Source organism: Rhipicephalus sanguineus, chromosome 1 (assembly GCF_013339695.2).
Source record: "Rhipicephalus sanguineus isolate Rsan-2018 chromosome 1, BIME_Rsan_1.4, whole genome shotgun sequence".
In the NCBI taxonomy this organism is placed as follows: Eukaryota; Metazoa; Arthropoda; class Arachnida; order Ixodida; family Ixodidae; genus Rhipicephalus; species Rhipicephalus sanguineus.
In genome coordinates, this window is record NC_051176.1 from 228,794,463 (window position 1) to 228,815,661 (window position 21,199).

The 21,199-nt window shown below is 44.3% G+C and overlaps 2 protein-coding genes across 2 annotated transcripts in view; one reads left to right on the forward strand and one right to left on the reverse strand.

Moving 5' to 3' along the window:
- LOC119373702 (eukaryotic translation initiation factor 2 subunit 2) overlaps nucleotides 1–21,199 on the reverse strand; it is a 31,050-nt gene that overhangs the window by 1,080 nt on the left and 8,771 nt on the right. The window contains exons 6-8 of the mRNA XM_037643768.2: nucleotides 20,100–20,248; nucleotides 11,370–11,426; nucleotides 480–565 (exon numbers count right to left, since the gene is read on the reverse strand). Of these exons, the coding sequence (XP_037499696.1) occupies nucleotides 480–565; nucleotides 11,370–11,426; nucleotides 20,100–20,248 (292 nt within the window). The remainder of the gene's footprint in view (nucleotides 1–479; nucleotides 566–11,369; nucleotides 11,427–20,099; nucleotides 20,249–21,199) is intronic.
- LOC125760209 (uncharacterized) lies at nucleotides 2,600–4,240 on the forward strand. The gene is made up of 2 exons (XM_049419986.1): nucleotides 2,600–3,545; nucleotides 3,841–4,240. Exons 1-2 carry the CDS (start codon nucleotides 2,624–2,626, stop codon nucleotides 4,029–4,031), a joined length of 1,113 nt encoding a protein of 370 aa, XP_049275943.1. The 5' UTR covers nucleotides 2,600–2,623; the 3' UTR covers nucleotides 4,032–4,240.

Consider the following 21,199-nt stretch of genomic DNA (forward strand, 5'->3'; position numbering starts at 1 on the left):
GCAACAGAAATAGTCTCCTGGGCTTATGTGTTTTAGAGGGTCTGCTTTATTATCTATGCTGTCAAGAAGAGCAGGTGTTGTTCATGGTGTAGTGCCACGAACGACTTCAGAAATACACTGAAAGCATGAGAAACTTGTGCTGAAAAGAAAAAGCAGTCACTCCAACCAGGCCACAGAGCAACTCTGCCAGGCGGACAATGCTGCCTGCGCCGGCCTTAGTGGTACCACGTATGAATCAAACACGCTCATGAGTCCCGCCTGCTATTGTGTTAAAAAGGATAAGCAGATCATAAAACATACGTGGAAAACATTCTACATTGTGGGAGAGGAAACAGAGATTATGCCAATTCAAGCACAAGAAAGGAGGAGGCCTCTCAGATTGGGAAGCTGTCTCTACAGGTGTTGTTAGGCTTCGGCTTTTCCCACACAAAGTGGCAACTTAAGTACCCATGTAGCACTTAGGCACACTATTGACTTACTTATGTATCGCCTGAGCACATTTTCTATCTGCTTTTGCTGGAACCTCCCCTTGATGATTAGCTGGTTGTTTGCATCCACAGAACCACTGCAAAACATCAACATGTCACCAATTAATGTGGCTTCTCAGGTAACACAGCATCATGCGTAAGACAATGCAGAATAACATGCATGTAGTATGATATAACATACAGCATTTCATGCTCATACCTCCGAAGCAAAGAATAAGGAGTTTTAGTTCATACTGTTGACCCACAGACATTTTCAGCAATGACAACAGTGACCACTGTTACTACTGAATTGGCGACATATCGTCTGTGAGACTTGGCCAGCGGTGAGTTCACACGCGGAGAAGGGCTCCTCGTGACCAGGAGAACTCCACAAATGAAGAAGGGTGCACGCTCAGGGGAACAGTGGGGCAACGCCAGAGCTAGCACCAACTTCACGATGTGCCGCCTTGCAGTTGCTTAAAATGCTATGGCACTGGTCACTGGGGAGAGGCAGAACTTGACACCTCTCCCGTTCTTGCGGCCTGTCCCCTTGTGGGTGACTTCGACAGCTGGAACTTTGTTGCATCAACATTTTGTAACGTCCCATCTGCAACAGTGTTGTGTTATTGGCTAGTGTCCTGGTGCGTTGTGTCTTGTGTGTGATTAGCTACCATCAAAGGAGTGAGGGAATGGCCTGAGGTGTTATAGCAACGGTGCTGAGTGAGAAGACTCTCTGGGCCCCGGGAAAATGGCTCATCCAGTCGCTCATTGCTGAATTCTTTGACCTTTCCTTTTCAATTATGTAAATAAGTTTGTAAAAGTACCACTAAACTTGTTTGTTTTCGTTTTCCCAAATTACGAGCATCAGATTTCCTCAACCCGAAGACTAAGTCACGCTGCCGAATGTAGTCCGGATTCGACGTAGCCCCGACACCACAACACCACCAATTAACAATACTCTCTTATTCTGCTTGGGACCCCTTCACCAATGCAATATTGCAGAACTTTTGACAGTCAATGAATTATAGAGAGCTGAAAACAAATAGAAATCATCTGCTTCGTGCCATCTTATATATATGAGGTGGATTCTTTTGACCAAATCGAAAATATCTACTTTGGAACGAAAAACTTGAGCCACAACTATTTTTGCTAGACATTATACAGTTGAAACTCCATTGAACGAAGTGATTACTGTGCTCGAATTTTTTCATTAAATTGGGAAGTTCGTAATACTGAGAAAAAAAATCTGTTGGTCCTTCAAGATCTAAAATTGTGGCTTTGAATTTTCCGATAACCCATGCCGGCCCGTGTGAAAAGTCCGCAAGGGCAGTCCGGACATGAAGCCTCCCATGTGCCGGCGATGCAGGCCAGGTTGGTGGTGGTCATGTGAAACAATGACAGGTTGCCAATATGCAAAGATGGGAAGAACGAACGCAGTGATTATGAGAGAAGGCCAAGTAATGAAGTTGCGAGGAGACAATCAGTGCCACCTGCTGCATAAACACAACAAAAGTGACAACCGTGTTCCTGTCCGAGCATTTATACCCCTGCCACACTGGAGGTGTTAATGTTATTTGGTTCGAAGGTCTTTCGGCGTAACGAATGTCATTCGATACGACGTGGTGCTACACAGGAGAAAGTAATGTCATTCGTTCGTGATACCAATGTCGATAATTTAGAAAAAAAAAAGCCAGAAAAGTTGAGTAAGGTAAATGTAGCGTGGTAGAAAACGTAAGTTATTTATTTTAAAAGACATGTAGGGAGTCGCTTTGCTAAAACAAACACACATAGAAATTTTGTATTGGAATATTTCTGGCCACTACAAGCCAACACGAGCCTTAGCTTTTAGCCGCAGCTGATAGAATGAACACAAGCAACATGGCGGACATGGCGATGCCACTACAGTGTTCTAGAAGGTTTGTAGTGGCAAGAGCGAAGCGGGCACCCATGGGAGCCGCTGTGACCAAAAAAGCTGCTGGCCGCGTGTGGCGCTGCTGTCGCTAGCCCGAGGAGAAAACTGGACGTAACACGTGCAAAGGACTGCTTGGCGCAGCTCAACCTGCGAGTGGCCGCTGTGAGTGCATATTTGCGTTGTGGTGATCCTTTTTTTTATCATATTTTGTGCGATCGGAGTCGATGAAGCACCCTATATCCTAATGGATAAGAAGAAGAGAAAGCCGGACACGCATTGCTTCGCTCCGGGTTGCCGTACAGGCTACCGCGGTCATCGCGTGGAAAATGGAAGAAAGATTTCGTTGTTTTCGGTGCCAAAAGAGGAAGACCGCCGGAAGGACTGGGAGCGCAACCTCAAACGGAAGGACAAACCTCTAGCCGAGACATCTGCGGTGTGCGAAAAGCACTTTGCTGAGCATTTTGTTATTCGCGATTACGTACATGTTATCGGCGGTAACGAAGTGCGAATTCCCCGTGGAAGGCCTGCTCTTGCAGCAGGTGCGGTGCCAACGCTCTTACCCGACCTACCTGCATACCTTTCAAAAGTGCTTGTGAAGCCAAGACCAGAGAGAAAGCGTCGTGGTGTTCCCTCGTCTGAACCGGCCAAGAAAGTACGGTTGTCTCGCCGCGATGAGCAGGAAGCGCGCTTGGCCGAAGACCAAAATGTCGACCCGAACGCGAGGGCCTTCGAAAACGACGAAGTGAATTCTGTTGTACCAGGTGATCTGCAGGCCCTGGCCGACTCACTATATATTCCAAGACTGTGGACGAAGCTTATTACACCAGATCTGGATGTCCTGGTGTTTGCCACGACACGCACAAGAAAGGAGCCTTTTGGTATTTTCCATGAGAAAGTGATGAGCTTCACCTTAGATCAGCACAATGACATTGTGGCAAGCTGCTATTTTAATGGCAGAGAGAAGAAGTACGGAAAAATTAGTTCCCTTCTTGAAGCAAGAAATATTTTTCAAGTAGTAGACTCTGCATTGCTTTGTGCAGGTGCAGTGAGTAGAGACACTTATGAAGACATTGCTCAGAACCTGACTGACAAGATGAAACGCACGCTTACTCCTGCAAATGATGGTGTGTTCAGAAAGAACTGCCTTGGAGTGGTGACAGCTAAAGGTACGTAATAGCTTTTCTTTTTAATTAAGAAGAGCATTTCCTGTTGTGGCTAACAAAGCCTCTTAATTTGTTCCTAGCCTGATGTTCAACCAGCTGATTCACTTTCTTTGTAATTAAAGTGAATAATATTCAAAAAAATACTGGACAGGGACTGCTATTTGTAAACACGTTCCAAATGGGTGTAAAATTCATTTGTTTAGTTGTTTGTTTGCTCTATTATCTTATTGTCTTTTCGACTGTCTTGCAGTTGGCTACGTTTCAGTAAATAGCTCATTCTGCGTTTTACATTTTGCAGGAGGCATCTGCATTCATTGTCGCTACCTGCGAAAAGCACTCTTGGCCCGGAAATCCAAGCTGAAGAAAAAACGTGTTGCACATAATTGGTCCCACAGACTTTCGAGTAGCCAATCAGAAGGCAAAGCGAACTGCTTCACGCTTGTGCACACTGGCAGGTCAAATCCGAGCTATGAAAGAAGAAAACTGTAAGCTGAGCAATGAAGCTTTTCTCGGCCGTATTAAAGAACTGCCTCAAAAGCAGCAAGAAGGAGCTCTGCACATGTTCAAGGCCGCAAAGAGGAAAAGCACTAGAGGCATGAGATACTCGAAGGAGTGGATTTTGGAATGTCTGATCATGCGTATGAAAGGACCTAAACTGTATGAAGACATGCGTAGGCAGAGAATTCTTGTCTTGCCGAGCAAGGTGACTGCAGAAATATATGAGGTCTTACAGGACGGGATTTGGCTTCAATGAAAGGGTAATGAGCGTGCTGAAGGAGAAAACGTCTACTATGGATGCCTTCAAAAGGCATGGGGGTCTCATCGTTGATGAGGTGAAGCTTTCCGAGAATCTCTAAGTGTCATCGTCAGGCCATATAGAAGGCTTCGTCGATATGGGTCAGTTTACTCCTGCCACTGCCAAGCATAAAGTGGCTGACCATGGTATGGTTATAATGTTTGTTCCGTTCAATCGCAAATGGACACAAATACTTGCTTCTTTTGCCACACAGGGCAACATGAAAGGAAATCTCCTTTCAAAAGTGATGCTGGAGGCAGTTATTTTACCAGAGAAAGCCGGGCTATTTGTAGACTTTATCACGTGTGACGGTGCGGCCTGGAACCGTAACATGTGGGCCACGATGGGTATTCATGCGACTGTGTCCAGCACGAAATGTAAAGTTCAACATCCAGTAGACAACAAGCGGTCACTCCATTTCATTTCTGACTTCCCACATCTTGTTAAATGCGTCAGAAATGGGCTGCTCAAGTCAGGCTTCAACACACCAACAGGACCAGTAAGTGCAGAAATTTATTATGTCAATGTGATGAGCATGTTTTGTAGTGAAATCTTTCAAAACAAAAGTAAAGTGGTAGTTGTGCAGCATCTAATGAAATATTTTGTTCTTCCATGCAAGTGTCACTTCATCCCGTAAAAGAGGCTCTGAAGATGGATGGCTCGAATGTGACCCTTCAGGCCATGCCTGGTATCACGACACGGCATATTCAGCCCAACAACTTCGAGAAGATGCGGGTGATCTTTGCCTACCAGCTCTTCGGTGACACTGTGTTAAATGGCCTGCGGCTCTACAAAAATGACATAGAAGCCATCTGTGGGAGTATCGAGCCCGTCTTGACGTTTTTCGGGTAAGATGAATGCTTTAAGTACTGACACGGTGTTAGCAGCTCACCGTCATTACATTTTGTTGTTTGTGATTTACCTTTCATGTAAAATGAAGCAACCAGCACCTTGGCTCACTGTTTTAAAATCTCATTATGTGCTTTATACATTTCAGCATGATGAGGGACCTCATTGAAATAATGTCATCTCGATTTCCGGCCAAGGCTCTGTGTCCGGACTCCGCTGCCGTGGACAAGTTGCTGTCATTTCTAGCTTACCTCGTTGAGTGGGAGGTTCATGCAGCGGGCCGTGGTGGCTTCTTGTCGGCCTCTACAACAGTTGGATTGAGGGTCACCATTGCAAGTGTCTTGTCGCTGCTGGACTACCTGAGTGAGCAACTTGAGTACAAGTTCATCATGACGTCAAGGCTGAGCCAGGACCCACTTGAAAACTTTTTCGGCATTGCAAGGCAGGCGTCAGGCTGTAACACACACCCCACTCCCCAGCAGTTTTTGATAACAGTGTCTTGTCTGAGTTTTTATAGCCTTGCCAAGTCTGTCACAAATGGTAATGCTGAGCCAGGTATGTTGACTGCTTTGCTTGGGGCTGACGCCACAGATGCGGATGAGCACAACAAACAGTTTTTGTTAGACCAGCTCATTGCTAATGGCGATCTTTGTAGTGCTGAACTTGCAGTTAACAAGTTGGCAAAAAGTGCACCAGATCATGTTGCCTGCATATCTGCAAAAAGCGACCAACGCTTAACTTTTTATGTCGCTGGATATGTGGCACGAAAGTTCCTGGCCAAAACCAGTTGTGATGCATGTAAGAAGGTCCTGCTTGCAGACAAAAAAGAGCTCCAAAACCTTCGTGCTGCTCAATTTACACAGCTGAAGGATAATGGCGGCCTGTTGTACCCGTCAGGATTCCTACTCAGGTTCATAAAAATCTGGAGAATCTTTTTACAGGTTGCTTCAGTGCACAAGAACTTCATCATGAAAGCATCATGGATGTAATTTCGCTTGTCAAATCCCAACCACGGGACAGTGTCGGATGTGCTGAACATGCGGAAGTGCTTACTGCTGAGATGGTGGCATTTTTTGTTACCACTCGGCTGCACTTTTTTGTAAAATCACTCAATCGAGCCAGAGTGCAAAAGCGTGAAACAGCGAAATACTTAAAGCTCAGCCGTTGTACGTAGACTGCTCTCATCCCCATTTTGGTGTTACATTGGAAGCTATTGTAAGGAGGCTAGCATTTAAACCATTTCTGCATTTGCGCACAATTCATTTCTGCGGTTGTCTTTACATTGTGTGAGAATTCAGTGCTTATGTAAAATTTGTCTTCGTATATTTGTGTGTTAAATTATTGTTTAAATGTTACTGCCTTTTGATGTATTGTACTAGTGTTCATTATTCATGCTTCCCAGAGAGTGATCTCTGTTCGACTTTTTTTTTATTTATTCACATACATCATTGGCTTGAGGTTTCATAGGGGAAAAAAGACCCTGGTATTTAGTTTGTCAAACTTAATGAATCTGATGAGGTGTTCTTGAAATAATAAATTGGGGGACCCTTAAGCTTTGCGTTTAAGAGTTGAACGTGCCAGCAATATCCGCACGCACGCATGCGCGCGCGCACACGCACACTCGAATTCCCAATCGCTGGCCTTCCTTCGCAAGGAAAGCTAAAGTGCAAATGCCCTCCGGCTCTTATTTTAATTTTCATCTGCCTCGAATTTTCGCTCACGGCCCAAGACGCCGCCGCTGACATCGGAATTTCTGCTAAACGAGCTCTTTAACGCTATCGCGTTAAAATTATTTGATTTGTCAAATCATCACACACTTTGTGGCTATTTGCAACAGCATGTCCTTTCATAAGTTCTTTTTCTTCATAAAATAAAGTGCGTCATTTGTACATGGTTTATTTTGCGCAAGTAACGGGAAAAAAAAAGTCATGTGAAAATATTGTTTTCATGTTTAAAGTGAACTACAACTGACCGGTAAATTGCTCATGTAGTTCACTTTGCTGAAAAGAACAAAATAAAAAGCCTTCGGCAGTGCTGAAACTACCACCCGGCAACTATATGGTTTTTACACGCGATGCATCACTAGAAAAAAGAAAAGTTTGCGGCGTTGTACTGCGCTTCCCCGCAGCAGCACCTCGCGGTAGCTACGGCAGCGCCACCGGCGGCGGCAGCTTTTTGAACCTCACGAGAAGCTCCTCGCTTTTGCCACTACAAAGATATTCTAGTTCACTGTAGTGCCACTGAACAACGACGCTAAGCTGCAGCAACTAAAGCGTTTAGTTGCTGTCTACTTGGCATTTCAAGAGAAGCGCGTTAGCCAGAGGAAGAGGCTTGAGTATGAGATAAACGAAGAATGTAGACGCAGCGACGACATTCAGCAGCGTATCCAAGCGAACGCGTAGTCTCTGTACCACTGAGGTTCAGAGTACAAAGTTTTTTGCGACAGCCTTCCACACAACAGCTCTCGTTAAGATCACGCCTTAAAAAAACACAAAATTAATAGCGTGTTTGCATTATTTCTTCTCAAATTGAGAATGCTGAGTGCCACATTTCAAGTAGTCTATGGGGTTGAGAGTATACATTCGGTGCTAGTGCAATGGCGAATGTGTTTCTCGAACTCATTCGATCGCCTAAGTCATTCGGTTCTAATGACATTAAATATCGCTGTATAGCAGCCGCATAATCTCATTCTGTTCGAATGACATTAAAACGTCCAGTGTGGCAGGGGTATTAGTGGGATAATAAACGACCGCCGCCCCTAGTGCCATTTGGTAAGTAAAAGTGCTACGAAGTATTAAATCTGTTGTTCAGTGTGTGGGTGCAGCGTGCAACCTCATCAAAATAAAACTAAGGTCGTGGCTAGGATGACTAGATGTTTGTACGCGACAGTGATAGAGCACATGTCTGAAGAAAAACTCATCTGTGTCAAAATTAGAAAGATATCACTAGTTTTTTACTCATTTATTTTGAGAAAAACTTCATTAATTCAGGTTTGGTGCCATAATGGTTTTGTTAATTAGAGTTGATAACAACCTTAAACCCTATGGTACCTGCCGGGGAATGAAAATTTCTTCGTTAAATCGGGAAATTAGTAAAATCTGGTTTTGTAAGACCGAGTTTTAACACAAGAACTGATTTAACATTGGGATAAAGACTTACGCGTTGTGCATAAACTTGCTTTAAGATACAGTTGCCAATTAATTTTTTTTGGACACCCAATATATTTGGATCTGCTTGATTATTAGAATCCACTTGATCATTTGTACATGTCCTTGATCTCGTGATCATGTCGTAGAACTAATGCGCAATTCTAACTGAAATCTCGGATGCCATACAATGCTTCATGCCCTCGGCACAGTGATCCATGCCTGTAGAACTAACGCTTCTTAACAATTGACATTTCGGATGCACACGATGCTTCACTCATTTTTGGACAAGAACCACATGCATAATGATGTGAAAATAGCAGAACATGAACAAAATCATGTCACTCGCATTGTCCCTGTGCTTTCGTGTTGTCGGTGAGATATAGCTATCATGGCAGCCATGAGCTTAGCAGCACTGCTCCGATTACCTTTGTACCCTTCACTTGTGTTGGTAAGGCAAGCGCGAACTAAAGAGCACCACTCAGATCACCCCATACCCTCACATACATTGGTAAGCTGCTTTACATGTGCTATAGGGCTCCCAATCAATTTGGATAGACCCCAAGTAATATCACATCAGATGGGTACTGACAACTCGCGTTCATTAGGCCTAATGACAAGGCAATACGACCACGGCAAAAGAACAAGGCAGCAGATCCAACGTCTCCTGTCAAAATCTACATATAGCGAAGCTCAAATTTATAGCACATCGAAGTCATTCCTACTTGGCAAAATCCTTCTTTTGATCCACTTTTTGTTGCTCAGTCAGATTTCATTTACGTCCCAGGTTGGCGACGACTGCAATGCACCTTTGAAGCACCTTTGAAGCCAAGCTGGTTTTCTGCTTCGTTTATTTCAGGTATCAGGCCTTTCCTTGGAGGCGCACATAAGAGTGCCCGTGCAGTTGCCAAGACCCAGGCAGGCAGCAACATTACATATACACAACACGAGGCCACCTCCTACTGTGCCCTATCTCCCGTCTCAGCACAGCTCTCCATCGTCGTGACCGGTCGCCCACTCCACCAGTAGCCAATGTCCTTCCTGCATCTTTGCAGGTCCTGCCTGCACCTTTGCAGGCTGGCTTCACCCATCTGCCTTCCACTGCTGTAGGCAATGTAGTAGACAGTGATGTCAGAGGTTCGATTCCTCAATCAATCAGGGATCAGTCAGGGAGCTCTCCAGCAAGGGGGAAGGAGAATGAGCAGCAAGAAAACCACTTTAAAAATTTGCTGCTGGATGCGTTGGTGGTGGGTGGCAAGCTGCTGCAGGAAAGCTCCACTATGTTTGCAACTGTTCGGCTAATGGCCATAGAAGCAGAATCCGGGTTTGCAGGTGGCAACCATGGCAATATCTTGCAAATTCAGATCACACGGGAGTGAAAAAAAGTGCCCGAATTATCCGAAGGCTAAATTAATGAGCGAACGGAAACATCACTAAAATCAAACTAGAGCCCCATAGCTTCATTTACTGAAATACTGCACTGTAGTCATCTGACTTTTCATGCAAATCCCATAAATCAAATGGCAATTTTTCGGAGTCCTTGTAAGCAGTCAACAGCACGCAAGCAACTTTTGATATTCATGGTGCCCCATATCCTCTCTTGAGGATCAGTGAGGTCACATCTGGTCCCTTTCACATGGCCTTTATCATTTGAAATCATGGTCTTCATGAGCTCGCATAGCATCACTTATAATTTCTTCTGTCAGTCAGCATAGCAGGCTAGCTATGACAATATCATGATTTAAATGTCAAGTGTCACAAAAGCTGGCTAAACAGTGTCAAAGATAGCGTAGTCATCATCGTTGGACTCCACCGACACCTCTTTGAATACTGCTGCAACCTGTGGCTCAGGCTTAACAAAACCACTGCAATGACGACAGTTTGCAATATTTTCCACTAGAAGTACACCTTTGCTATACTGAGATTTGCTGTAATATGCACCAAGCACAAACTATCGTACATCCCTTCAAGAACCCACTTGGGGCTAACAAGATAAATTTTTCAGCAAATATTCCTCCCCAATTCTTGCAGGTAAGACAGTCAAGCAAAAGTCCACTTTTCTTTCTTCACAAGCTTTAGGTCAGACTATGGAGAAAAGAGGACTTCTGCAAAAGGCCAGCTACAAAACAACGATAGCATCAATAGCCCCAATCCATCACACTCCGACATCATGAAAACCCATGTTTTGACTTTATATTAGCATACTTCACATTAGCCACAGAACTGTGAACTTCACCCATAGACCACTTTTTTGAGTCTCTCCAGAAGTGTGACACGCTCACAACTATAAGGATATTGCACATTCAGCTAAATGTCTCCATGTGTTGTAAATGTGGGCGCGATCTTTCAGTGGCTTGCCAAAAAGCTGCTGCTTAAAAAGTTGGCACTAACTCTGCTATGTGTCTATGCCATGTTCAATGGTTATTTTACATTATCCGACACGAGCACAGAAATGCTCACATGCATATGCACTTGCGAGATGTAAGCCTAGTTCATCTCTGTTGGCTCCCACTAAGTCTTTTTTTTTTGTAGCTCCAATGTATGAGAAGACCATCTTTTCAAAAAGGGAAATGATACAGCCCATTTTTACCACAAGAGTGACAACCTTTCAGCTTAAAACTGGTGCAGCTGCAAAATTTGCTGCAAGTACATGTGCCTTGCAATATCACTGGCTTTATTTCATGCATTGTAATATGCACACTATAGTAATTAGCATTTGATTAGTGAAATGCTGATAATTAATCAGTTATGCATTCTGATTTCCAGTGTAATGTCTGCATTTTCAAACAATCCAGCTTTATGAGCAGACTTGTGACATATGGTACACACGTTCTTTTTTTTTCTCTGTTAAAAATAAATTAAAATGCCCAGTGAACTTGAATATTAAGTTTTATATAACCACCTCGGTCCTGAGCCACTGTAGCAGATTATAAACAACTTTATAAATGCTACTCTACATACATAACATTGCAGACAGAACACATACAAGTCTTCCTTGAACGATTGTATTTTTTCACGGCCATAAACAACACTCACCTCGTTCCCAATTCTGCTAGTAAAAATGCTTGCACGTGCTTGGGCTGACGATGCAACCTGTAGCAAAGCAAAGCAAGATATATTAAATCTGCAGTGACAACAGCAGTACACAGTCAGTTGAGTCACTGGCCTAGTTTTTAAAACACCAGGCCAAAAATTTAGACAGCCTCAATTATTCGGATATCATCACAACACCGCCACGCTCACCCCTGTAGGTAATGTACAATGTCAGCCAAAATTTACTAGGACACAATATAGTGTGTTGCTACACCCATTGGGCCTTGCCTGTATGATGGCGTGAAAGCTTGGATGCAGTTAAGAGCATATTAAAGGGACCAGCAACTGGTAACAACGTGTGATTAGATCCTGGTAAAAATGGAAAGCCAGTAAAATATAGTGACAGATTCCAGCATCCTTTTCATGTTGTCAGTAGGATTTGTATTTTTAAATCATGTTTAAAAGTAACAAAAAACCGGTATGTCACACAACCTAGCAGAAGAGCTTGAAGCTGGATTACGGAGTCTATCACTTTTTGCAGTACGTAGTCACGTAGTCTCATGCTGTCATGCGCACTATAATCCTGAAAATTACAATATGTATATTATTATCTATCCCCGCTCTATTTTGTGCTGCTTACGAGGTAAAAGGAGTTGCACAGTGAGAAGCGCCGCTGCCTTCGCGGTAACCAGTCGAACATGTCGAGCCGCGGCACATGTGCGCGGAGTGCACATGCCGCGCTCGAACACGAACCGCTCTCATGCTCACTGTTAGCAGCATGGGTTGTCACTTGTGTTTACGACTTCATATTCGCCGCAGAATGAAAAATTTTGATTACAAATGTTTCACGGCGTTTTCCACGTTACCATTCCCCGATTTGACACTCTCACCGGTAAGCTTTCCGTTGTGCTAAAGAAAATGGGCACCATAAAAATTGGTTGTCGGTCCCTTTAAAGAGATTTGTGCTCTGAATCATTTTTAGGTGTTTTTTAGAAAAAAAAAAAAAAAAAAAGATGCCAATGGCCTTGTCAGATGTAGTTAATCTAGTTGTGCGCTCAAATCTCATAAAAAATTGGAGGAAGAGCCAAAATTACTCCAGTATGGCTACTAATGTCCTTTACCACAATATGTGCACAAACCGATGCATAGTATCATTGAACATGCAAAGATAACTGCATACCAACCTTCAGTACAATTACACAGCCACAAAGCTTTAATAAAGCAGTAAGAGAGTCTCCGGAGAAAGATCAGTGCTGCTTATTATTTGGAACCGGACGCAACAGCCTTTAAAACAGCTGCCCTTCTATTTTAATGTGATGGTCTCTTGTTTCCACTTTGCGCTCCGCTTGTTAATGCTACAGAACTGGTGAAACATGATGCCGATGAAGGGAATTTGTATCCCGAGATACAGACAAAACATGTCCAGCGTAAACGACACGGCACAACGACTACACCGCTAATCCATGCCGTTCCGCCAATCCGCGAAATTTACAAGGTCTATGGTATGAATGAGTAGGCTAATGAGCCTTGCCACGACTTTGGCAGACTGGTGGCCACCTGAAATCACACCAACACAATCCCTGAAGCCACACCTAGAAGCACAAGTGTTCGTAGACTTCAGCAACAAGAGAAGTGGATGTACTAGACCATTTCACCACTGCGAGCACATAGTGGGTCACTACTACATGGTGGGCGTCACACTGTGCAGCTAGGCATGGTCTTCAAGACTGCCCCGGTGCAACCTCGGAAGCAACGGCCATGCCTAGCTGTGCCGGCCTGCGCCACATGGCTGGCTCTCACACTGGCGATTACTTTCCCATGACGCATCACCAATACCAGATTCAGCAATCATTCTTGAAGAAAAACGAACATCATGGACTCCTTTTGTAAATAAAAGGTGGTGGTTCCAGAGGCACTCCCACTCCTTCCATTGTCATATACAGTCGAACCTGAATATATTGAAGATCGTGACACAGTTTTATATATCGATAATTCAAAATTAGGGGTGTGCGAATATCTGAGTTTTGAATTCAAATCGAATAGTTCCTACTAGAATAATTCGATTAGACTTTCGAATAGCTAGTATTCAAAGTTTCGAATAATTCGACAACACGAATATCTAAAATGCAACAAAGGCTAACGGTACAACTTGGTTAGGGTAGGGTGGCTAAATCTAACGCTAACGTCACCGTTCGTTAAACTTTCACTGACATCCTGGTTCAAACGAGCGCATGTTGATCTTAAAGAAGATTATGTCATTTCTGCACGTAGAAAAACACGAGAGAACTGTCAAGCCCTTCACAACTTCGCTCCTGAAACGAAGGCACGGACTTCTTGCGTAGTTCGGTCGCATATGCCACAAGCGCCGTAAAACCTTACTTTGGCTAGCGAAACCCTTGGTGATTGGCTTTGCATGTAAAAATTTGTTCACGTTGGGCAGTCACCACTAGTTCAGAAACTCCCATCGTTCCTGCGCGCAGTTAAAACGCTGCTGTGAACGGGTGCCCGAAGACTTTTGGGCTCGGAGTATCCATGGCAATGAAGCACAACTTTACCGTTGTCAGATGAGCCTCATTTCTCGACCATAGGGAAAGAAAACTAGCTACTGTACCCCCCTCCCCCTCTGTGAGCCGTTAGCAGGTTAGGAGTGGCGCTGTTAACTGGAATGACGGCTCTTCTATCAACATGCTTGTGCACCCATAAAAGCTGAAACAAAAGCCACTTCCGAACAAGTGCGTAATGAAGCTGTCAGCACGCCGTAGCGTCCCTGATTTTTCCTTTGTCTTCCTGTAACTGGTGGTACACATTTCGTGTAAATATACTATTCGTTATTCCATTCAATATTTTTGGCCACTATTCGGCACTATTCGATTTGAATTCAATTTGAGATGAAATTTCACTATTCGCACAACCCTATTCAAAATACAAAATATGCCTACCTGATGATTACCTTAAATTTTTGTGCGTCTTAGGAAGCAAGATCATTAAAAAGCAGAATTTACAGACTTGTTATCTTAGGACCACACTGGTTGCGTAAAAGTTATATTATTATTAATTTATTCATCCACACCTTCTTGTGGAACACAAAAGTGAAGGGCCTTTCTCATTCTTAAAGCAGCACGTGGTCCTTTTTACAGTAACTACGCAGGTAATGTGCTTCCCTACATGGCTGTTCTCTGCTACAAGCAATCTTCACTACGTCACAGTAAAACCTCGTTAGTAATGAACTGCCAGGAATGCAGCATAACTATGCACTAGCCAACAGCACGAGTAGAGACTAGATGCCAAGTATCGATTAAAAATCAAGTATCAATTTGTGCCTGCTGATGAACACTGCTGCTACTAATAAATAAATAAAATGCAATACCATAGTTAATATTGCTAATGTACTCACTATCAGGCTTTCCCTTTCCCTTTCCCAAAGCACACAAAAAATTCTGGCTCTCTCACATAACCGTGCAATAGCACATGGCGATGACAAAGAAAAGCAGGAAACACAGCGGCAGACATGGTGGCAGAGCAGAAGACTTGCCCAGCATTCACCTCCGAGTGTGTGCATTTGTAAGCATCTGCTACTGAGCAAAAATTGGTGCCACTTCACTGGAATGCGGTACTTGCTGCAGTACATAGCCTGCCATGTCCCCATCGTCACTGTGCCGAGGTGCTTGCATGGGTGCATTTGTTATGTCAGTTTCTATGCAGCAAGATTTCATACCACGCGCCACTCCCTCCTGAACATGCACGAGTGCAGTGCATACCTTCTGGGTGAACACAGTGATGACGATGCAGGCTTTTGTTTACTGAAGCAATGCACACTTGAAGCAGTTCTATAGAAGGAGGCAGAATTGATAATAATAATAATAATAATAATAATAATAATAATAATAATAATAATAATAATAATAATAATAATAATAATATCTGGGGTTTAACGTCCCAAAACCACGATATAATTATGAGAGACGCCGTAGTGGAGGGCTCCGGAAATTTTGACCACCTGCGGTTCTTTAACGTGCACCTAAATCTAATTACATGAGCCTCAAACATTTTCGCCTCCATCGAAAATGCAGCCGCCGCGGCCAGGATTCGATCCCGCGGCCTTCGGGGAGGCAGAATTGAATGGAACAGCAATGCAGCAACGGTGGGTCAGTGACAAGCGCACTTGTAGGAGGAACAGCACAGTACTATTTGATATACAATCAATCCAAGATATATTGAAGGCGAACAGGATTACAAAATAGTTTGATATACGATCCCGGATATATCGAACTCGAATGGGACCGCGAAATAGTTCAATATATCGAGAATTCGAAATACAAAATATACATATTTAAGGCTTAAATTAAAGCACTGCAGGCCTCGACAGTTTTCGGAAATCGTAAAATGCGCGAACATGATGATTCGCTCACATAAGCTAAAGAACAAGGCGACAACTTATTTTGCAACTTACTGCACTTTATTTCGCATGAAAATAGTCTGCAAACTTGTCTTGCTTCTTACGCGCCGTGAATTCATCGTTATCGTCAATATCATTGAAGCTTTCCAAATAAGCAAATTCTGCACCTTCGGCCAGAACAGCGGTGATCGGCGGTGATGACGCGGAACGTCGATGCATGCTCTGTAGGGCGGTAGAGGGTTTTGTGGCGGCAGCGGCGGCATTGGCATCTTCAAACCGCGCGGGTCCATGTCTGCAGCACCGGCGACGTCAGCTATGATCTCGGCATCGATGCAGTCAGAAACAGCTACGTCGTTATCTGCACCGATGAAGTCGCTCGCTGTGCTCCCGTCCAATACGGCGCCCGGAAACGTAATAAGTCGCAAAATTAACTGACGCACCGTACGCTGCCGTAGTCAGTGCGCACCCAAAGTCGTCACCTGGCACTAAGGCCCAAAAGGAAACAGTGCACGACTCTGCTTTGCTTGACGTCACTCCAAGCACCGGTCATCATTTTTATCGCTACAAGCGGACAATGTTTAGTTCGACTCCCGAATGACAATTTATCAAGAACGAAGCGAAAAGTACACAAGTCCACATGCCGCAATAGACAACGCTGCACAAACAAAGAAACATTTCTCCACAGTCGACATGTTGGCGATAGCGATGACACTTGTGGCTTTGTAGAAGGTAGCTGCTGCTTTGGCGAGAAATACGAAAAAAGGCGTAGCCTCCGAGATGTGTGTTTTAAAACCGAAAACACCAAAAATGCGTCACGAGGTTGTGCATCTCGAAGGCCATGCTTTTTAGGCCCGCATGCCATCATGCGCTAACAAAAAATTGGACCATCTCCCCAAAGGAATGCTGATGGGATGCGAAGCAGCAGCGTTGCGCACGGGTGGCGTCACGGGTTGAACGGCGCTAACGCGGGTGCTGCGGTGAGCGCTGGAAGATTCGTTTGAAGCGAAACTCGGTGTAGCATTTACTGGTGTAAACGTTTGTTTGAAACGCGGACACGGGAGGAGAGTGGACGGTGGAGCCGGCAGCTGCGGCGCTCCGGCGGGTGAGGAAAAGAGTGATGTATGCGCGCACCTGCGAGGGAAGCGTGCGAGGGGTGCGTGACCTACTTGGCAGCGCTCCAACACCTGCGCCCAGGGAAGCGTGTTGCCTAGCGTTTGTGCGGACGGACAGCGTTACACAGGCTAGTCAAAGAGCTGCTACGCATCTAAAAGGAAGGGAATGCAAACATTATTACGAGGCTGCCGAGTCCCTTCGCATTTTCATTTTGGTGCCCCCAGCAGTCTGCCTCTTTGAAAAACACTATGCCCGCGCGTTAAAGCCCGCGGATCATGCATCAAATGTACCAGTGCAGTGACAAGCGCTACGCAACGAACTAGATAAACACAATGGAATAACATCGCCTTTTCGTCACCTGCGCGCGACGAGGGATCGGAACTTGTTAGAACGCGGCCGAAAAATTACCAATATTTGTTAGAAAAAATGCACCGATGTTAGAAAAAATGCGTTTTCTGGACTACGGCGCGGCGCAGCGTTTGATATAGTGAATGTTTCGCTGTATGGGAGTTCGATATACGTGCGCACCAGCCCCATACTTTTGCATAGGAAATTCAAGGGGATTTCTCAACTGTTCGATATAGACAATATTTCGATATATCCGAGTTCGATATATCCGGGATCGACTATCAATACTTCAAAATACAAAATATGCACTCTTGAGGCTTATCTTAAAGCAATGCAGGTCTAGGAACGGTTTCCCAAAATTGTAACAGATAACTTGCCAATTGAATTTTCTCCCAATATGCAAAAAAAAGAATGTGATAATTTGTTCTTTTGCAAATTACCGCACTTTATTTCGCATGAAAATAGTCTGTAAGCTTGCCTTGCTTCTTGTGCTCTATCAACTTCACTAAGCGATCCTCAATATCAATAAGGGCCCCTAAACCACCTCTGATAATTTTGTAACATTTCAAGTAAACACGCGCATCGAGTTCAGGGTGCCGTCACGGCCAACAATGCCAAACGCGGCAGCGCTACAAGCCGCGGGCGCGCCCCACAGATTTCAAGAAACAATCCCTTCCCCTCTTCAGTGCCTTTCGGCATTCCTCATCCCCTCAACATTTGCCGTGACGTCAACATGTCGCCTGCTCGTTACCTGTCTGTCCGCTTGCAGGTACGCACACTTGCTGCTCTTCCTCCTCGCATGGTGAGGAGGAGCACTCGGCCGCGAGGAGAGACGAGCTGACGAAAGGAGCTTAGCGAAGGAAAGAGTGAAACGAGCAAGGGACTCTTTTGTATCATCAAACGCGTGCAACTCCATTATTACGGCACAGTTTCGAAAAATTCTCACAGCTACATGTTCGTTGTAGACTCGTGCTCAACTGCAACAGCACAACTAAATTTCGACCTCTGGGTGGTTTAGGGGCCCTTTAAGGCTTGCCAAATAAGCAACTTCAGCATCTTCCATTGCACCACAACACTGATAAATCACGCTGAACACCAGTGCAAGCTCCGCAGCACAGTACAAAGTTATTCAGCGGTGGCATCTTCATCACTGCTTGGAGCTGCTTCCACAGCACTGGTGACGTCAGCTATGATGTCAGCATTGGTGCGGTCAGAAACGGCTACGTCGCCATCAGCACCAATGTAGTCCCTTGCTGTACTCCCGTCCGAAATGGTGCCCGTAAATGCTTTTATCGCTTTTATCTACAGTCATGATGCACCTAAAGTCGTCACCTAGTACCGAAGCCTGCTTTATGAAAATGGTTCACAATGCCCCTTTGCTCGATGTCATTACAAGCACCAGTAGCAATTCTTATCACTCCGTGGAGGTCAATATATAGTTCGACACCTAACTGAGCATTCATGACAAGCCAAGCAAGAGGTGCGCAAGTCCACAATGCTGCAAGACAGACAACCACGCTACACAGAAACAGCCAAGCAACAAGACCCATCCAGGATCTCGGTCGACCTCTTGGCGATGACGACTGCACACATGGCTTTGTAGCAGGCTGCTGCTTCTTAACCCATATATGCCCAATGTCCTACATGTAGGACGCTTCTTTGATGCACTCTAAGATCGCTATTTCTTTAGCCGATGACTAGCGCCACCTACAGCACATAAAGCAGGTCTCATTCTCAACGTGTGCAAGCCTAGGACATTGCTTGCTTTTCATGCTGCCACGTGGCGACCGCTTTCTCCGGGCAAACGCATGCTTTGTATGAAAGACGTCACAGGAGGAAGAAGTGCAATGTCGGTGTGCACGTGAAATGTTTCAAGGCTTACCACACCTGCACATAGCACCCCTAATGCCCATGTCCTATATCTAGGACGGCTTGAAAAACAGTGTTGCGTTTACCTGGCAGTAAATAAAAAACTTGTGCTTTCTTTTGAGGGTAGAAGTGCCCTTTTTTGTGAAAAAAAAAAAAAAAAAATTGGTTTTGTCACTTTTTTCTGAGTTTGGGCATACATGGGTTAAGCAGGGCAAGAAAAAACAAAATTCAGTCGCGTACAGTCATAAAAGCATGGCCTTTGAGATCTGTACTTGTTAATGGGATGTGATGGCCATCACTAGGTCATGGATCTCAAAAGCTATGCCTTTAGGGGGCTGCATGCCATTGGCGTGGACAACCACAGGAATGCGCACACTATATAGAGGCTGCTGGTACAGACTACCACCAGAGTTACACTCACTTTGTATTCCCCTCATTTTGGTGCCTCCAGCTGTCAGCCTCTTTGAAAAACATTGTGGGCGCTCATTGCAACCGAAAAATCACGCAGCAAACAAGCGCTGTATAACCTACCAAAGCATTACAAAAACACTGCCTTTTTGATGCCTGCACGCAAAAGAGGTATCACAACTAATTAGAGCGTACTGAAAGGTGATAAATATTTATTAGGAAAAACGCACCTGCAGGGCTTCAGCGCGGCACAGCGTTCAATATATCGGACGCATTGCTGAATAGGTGTTCAATATACACATTCTCAGTAAATATCGACAAGTTTAGCACCATCAAAAAACTCCAAAATTTATCCTTGAACAGTTATTTAATATATTGTGCAAACAGAGTGCAGAAATTGTCGACAGTTGCCATAGGTAGCACAACTTATTTTCACTATCATTCAACTTCAGTGGTGCACAGAAGTATAGAACACTGCCTCGAGAACATTATGGAAAATCGAAATGAATGCAAGGCCATCAAAAATCTCGGCACACAGTCAGAACTATGAACCCTTTGCACCTTAAACAGGACCTCGCGAGGATTGCAGATACACTTACATTTTGCAGATCTCCAGGAAATTAGCAAAAGAGGACTTCTTGGTGCCCACCTTCAGTACCTGAGGTGGCCGCATCACCAATTTCTTCTTCTCACCGGCCACCATGTCTGGGTTCTTCTCCCTCATAATGTTAAACACCCGCTGCAAAAGCTACAATGGCAAGAAGCATGCAATACAAAGTTAATTTTTAGTGTTGGCTGCACCCACCATGCTCAAAACGAAACATATCGGGCAGAGCATGTCTCAGAAGAAGAAAAAAATCCCTATGGCACACAAAAATAAGCGGCGTTGAAAACAACAGACTATTTTACACCAAAGAAGAACCTCCGGTCCCTGTGCAGAACGGCAGTCTGCCACTTCAAGGAAGAACAAGCTCAACAGCACAAGAAAAATGTCAACATCCAAGTATGGTTAGATTCACATACTCTAAAAGCTTTATAGCTCTTGAAGCACCATTATCTTTGGCTTTAGGTGACATAAATGAAGGAAAGCAACATGCAGCAGTATTACAAAGCTTATGCATAAATTTTCATTTAATGCCCTATCTGCAAACCCTGCATGGTCATACAAAAAGCATACTCTTTGGCGTGTTGTGCAAGTGCACTGTGGTTTAGACAGCTACGTATTTATAAGCATAACTCCCTGCACCATTTCAGCAATGAATGCCTCGCATTCCCAGTTAGCATTTATTTTTATTTTTTGCTATGACTGCAATTTCACTGCAGTCACAGCAAGAACTGCAAACTATCATTTTAGCGGCACTATCAAGTTTTCATGTTGTCCAAGTAAACACAACCCTACAGCCATAAAAAAAAATCCTCAATAAATTCCATGTTAACAGCAATTGCTGTGGCGTGACCAGGCAGGCAGAAACCAAAACAATTTCATAGCTCTTTGTGGCATCCACCTACCAACTTCAAAATTATTTGAACAGCAAAACATCGCAAATACTTTGTCCTTACTATTTGATAGGATGAAGTGAAGGCACATTTTATTGTTCATTTCCTAGTGTGACTGATACCAAGCAAAAAGAGTGAATTCGGACCAAAGCAGGCAGCTTGGTTATTTGCCATGGTGCACAATTATGCGTTAACAGTTTGC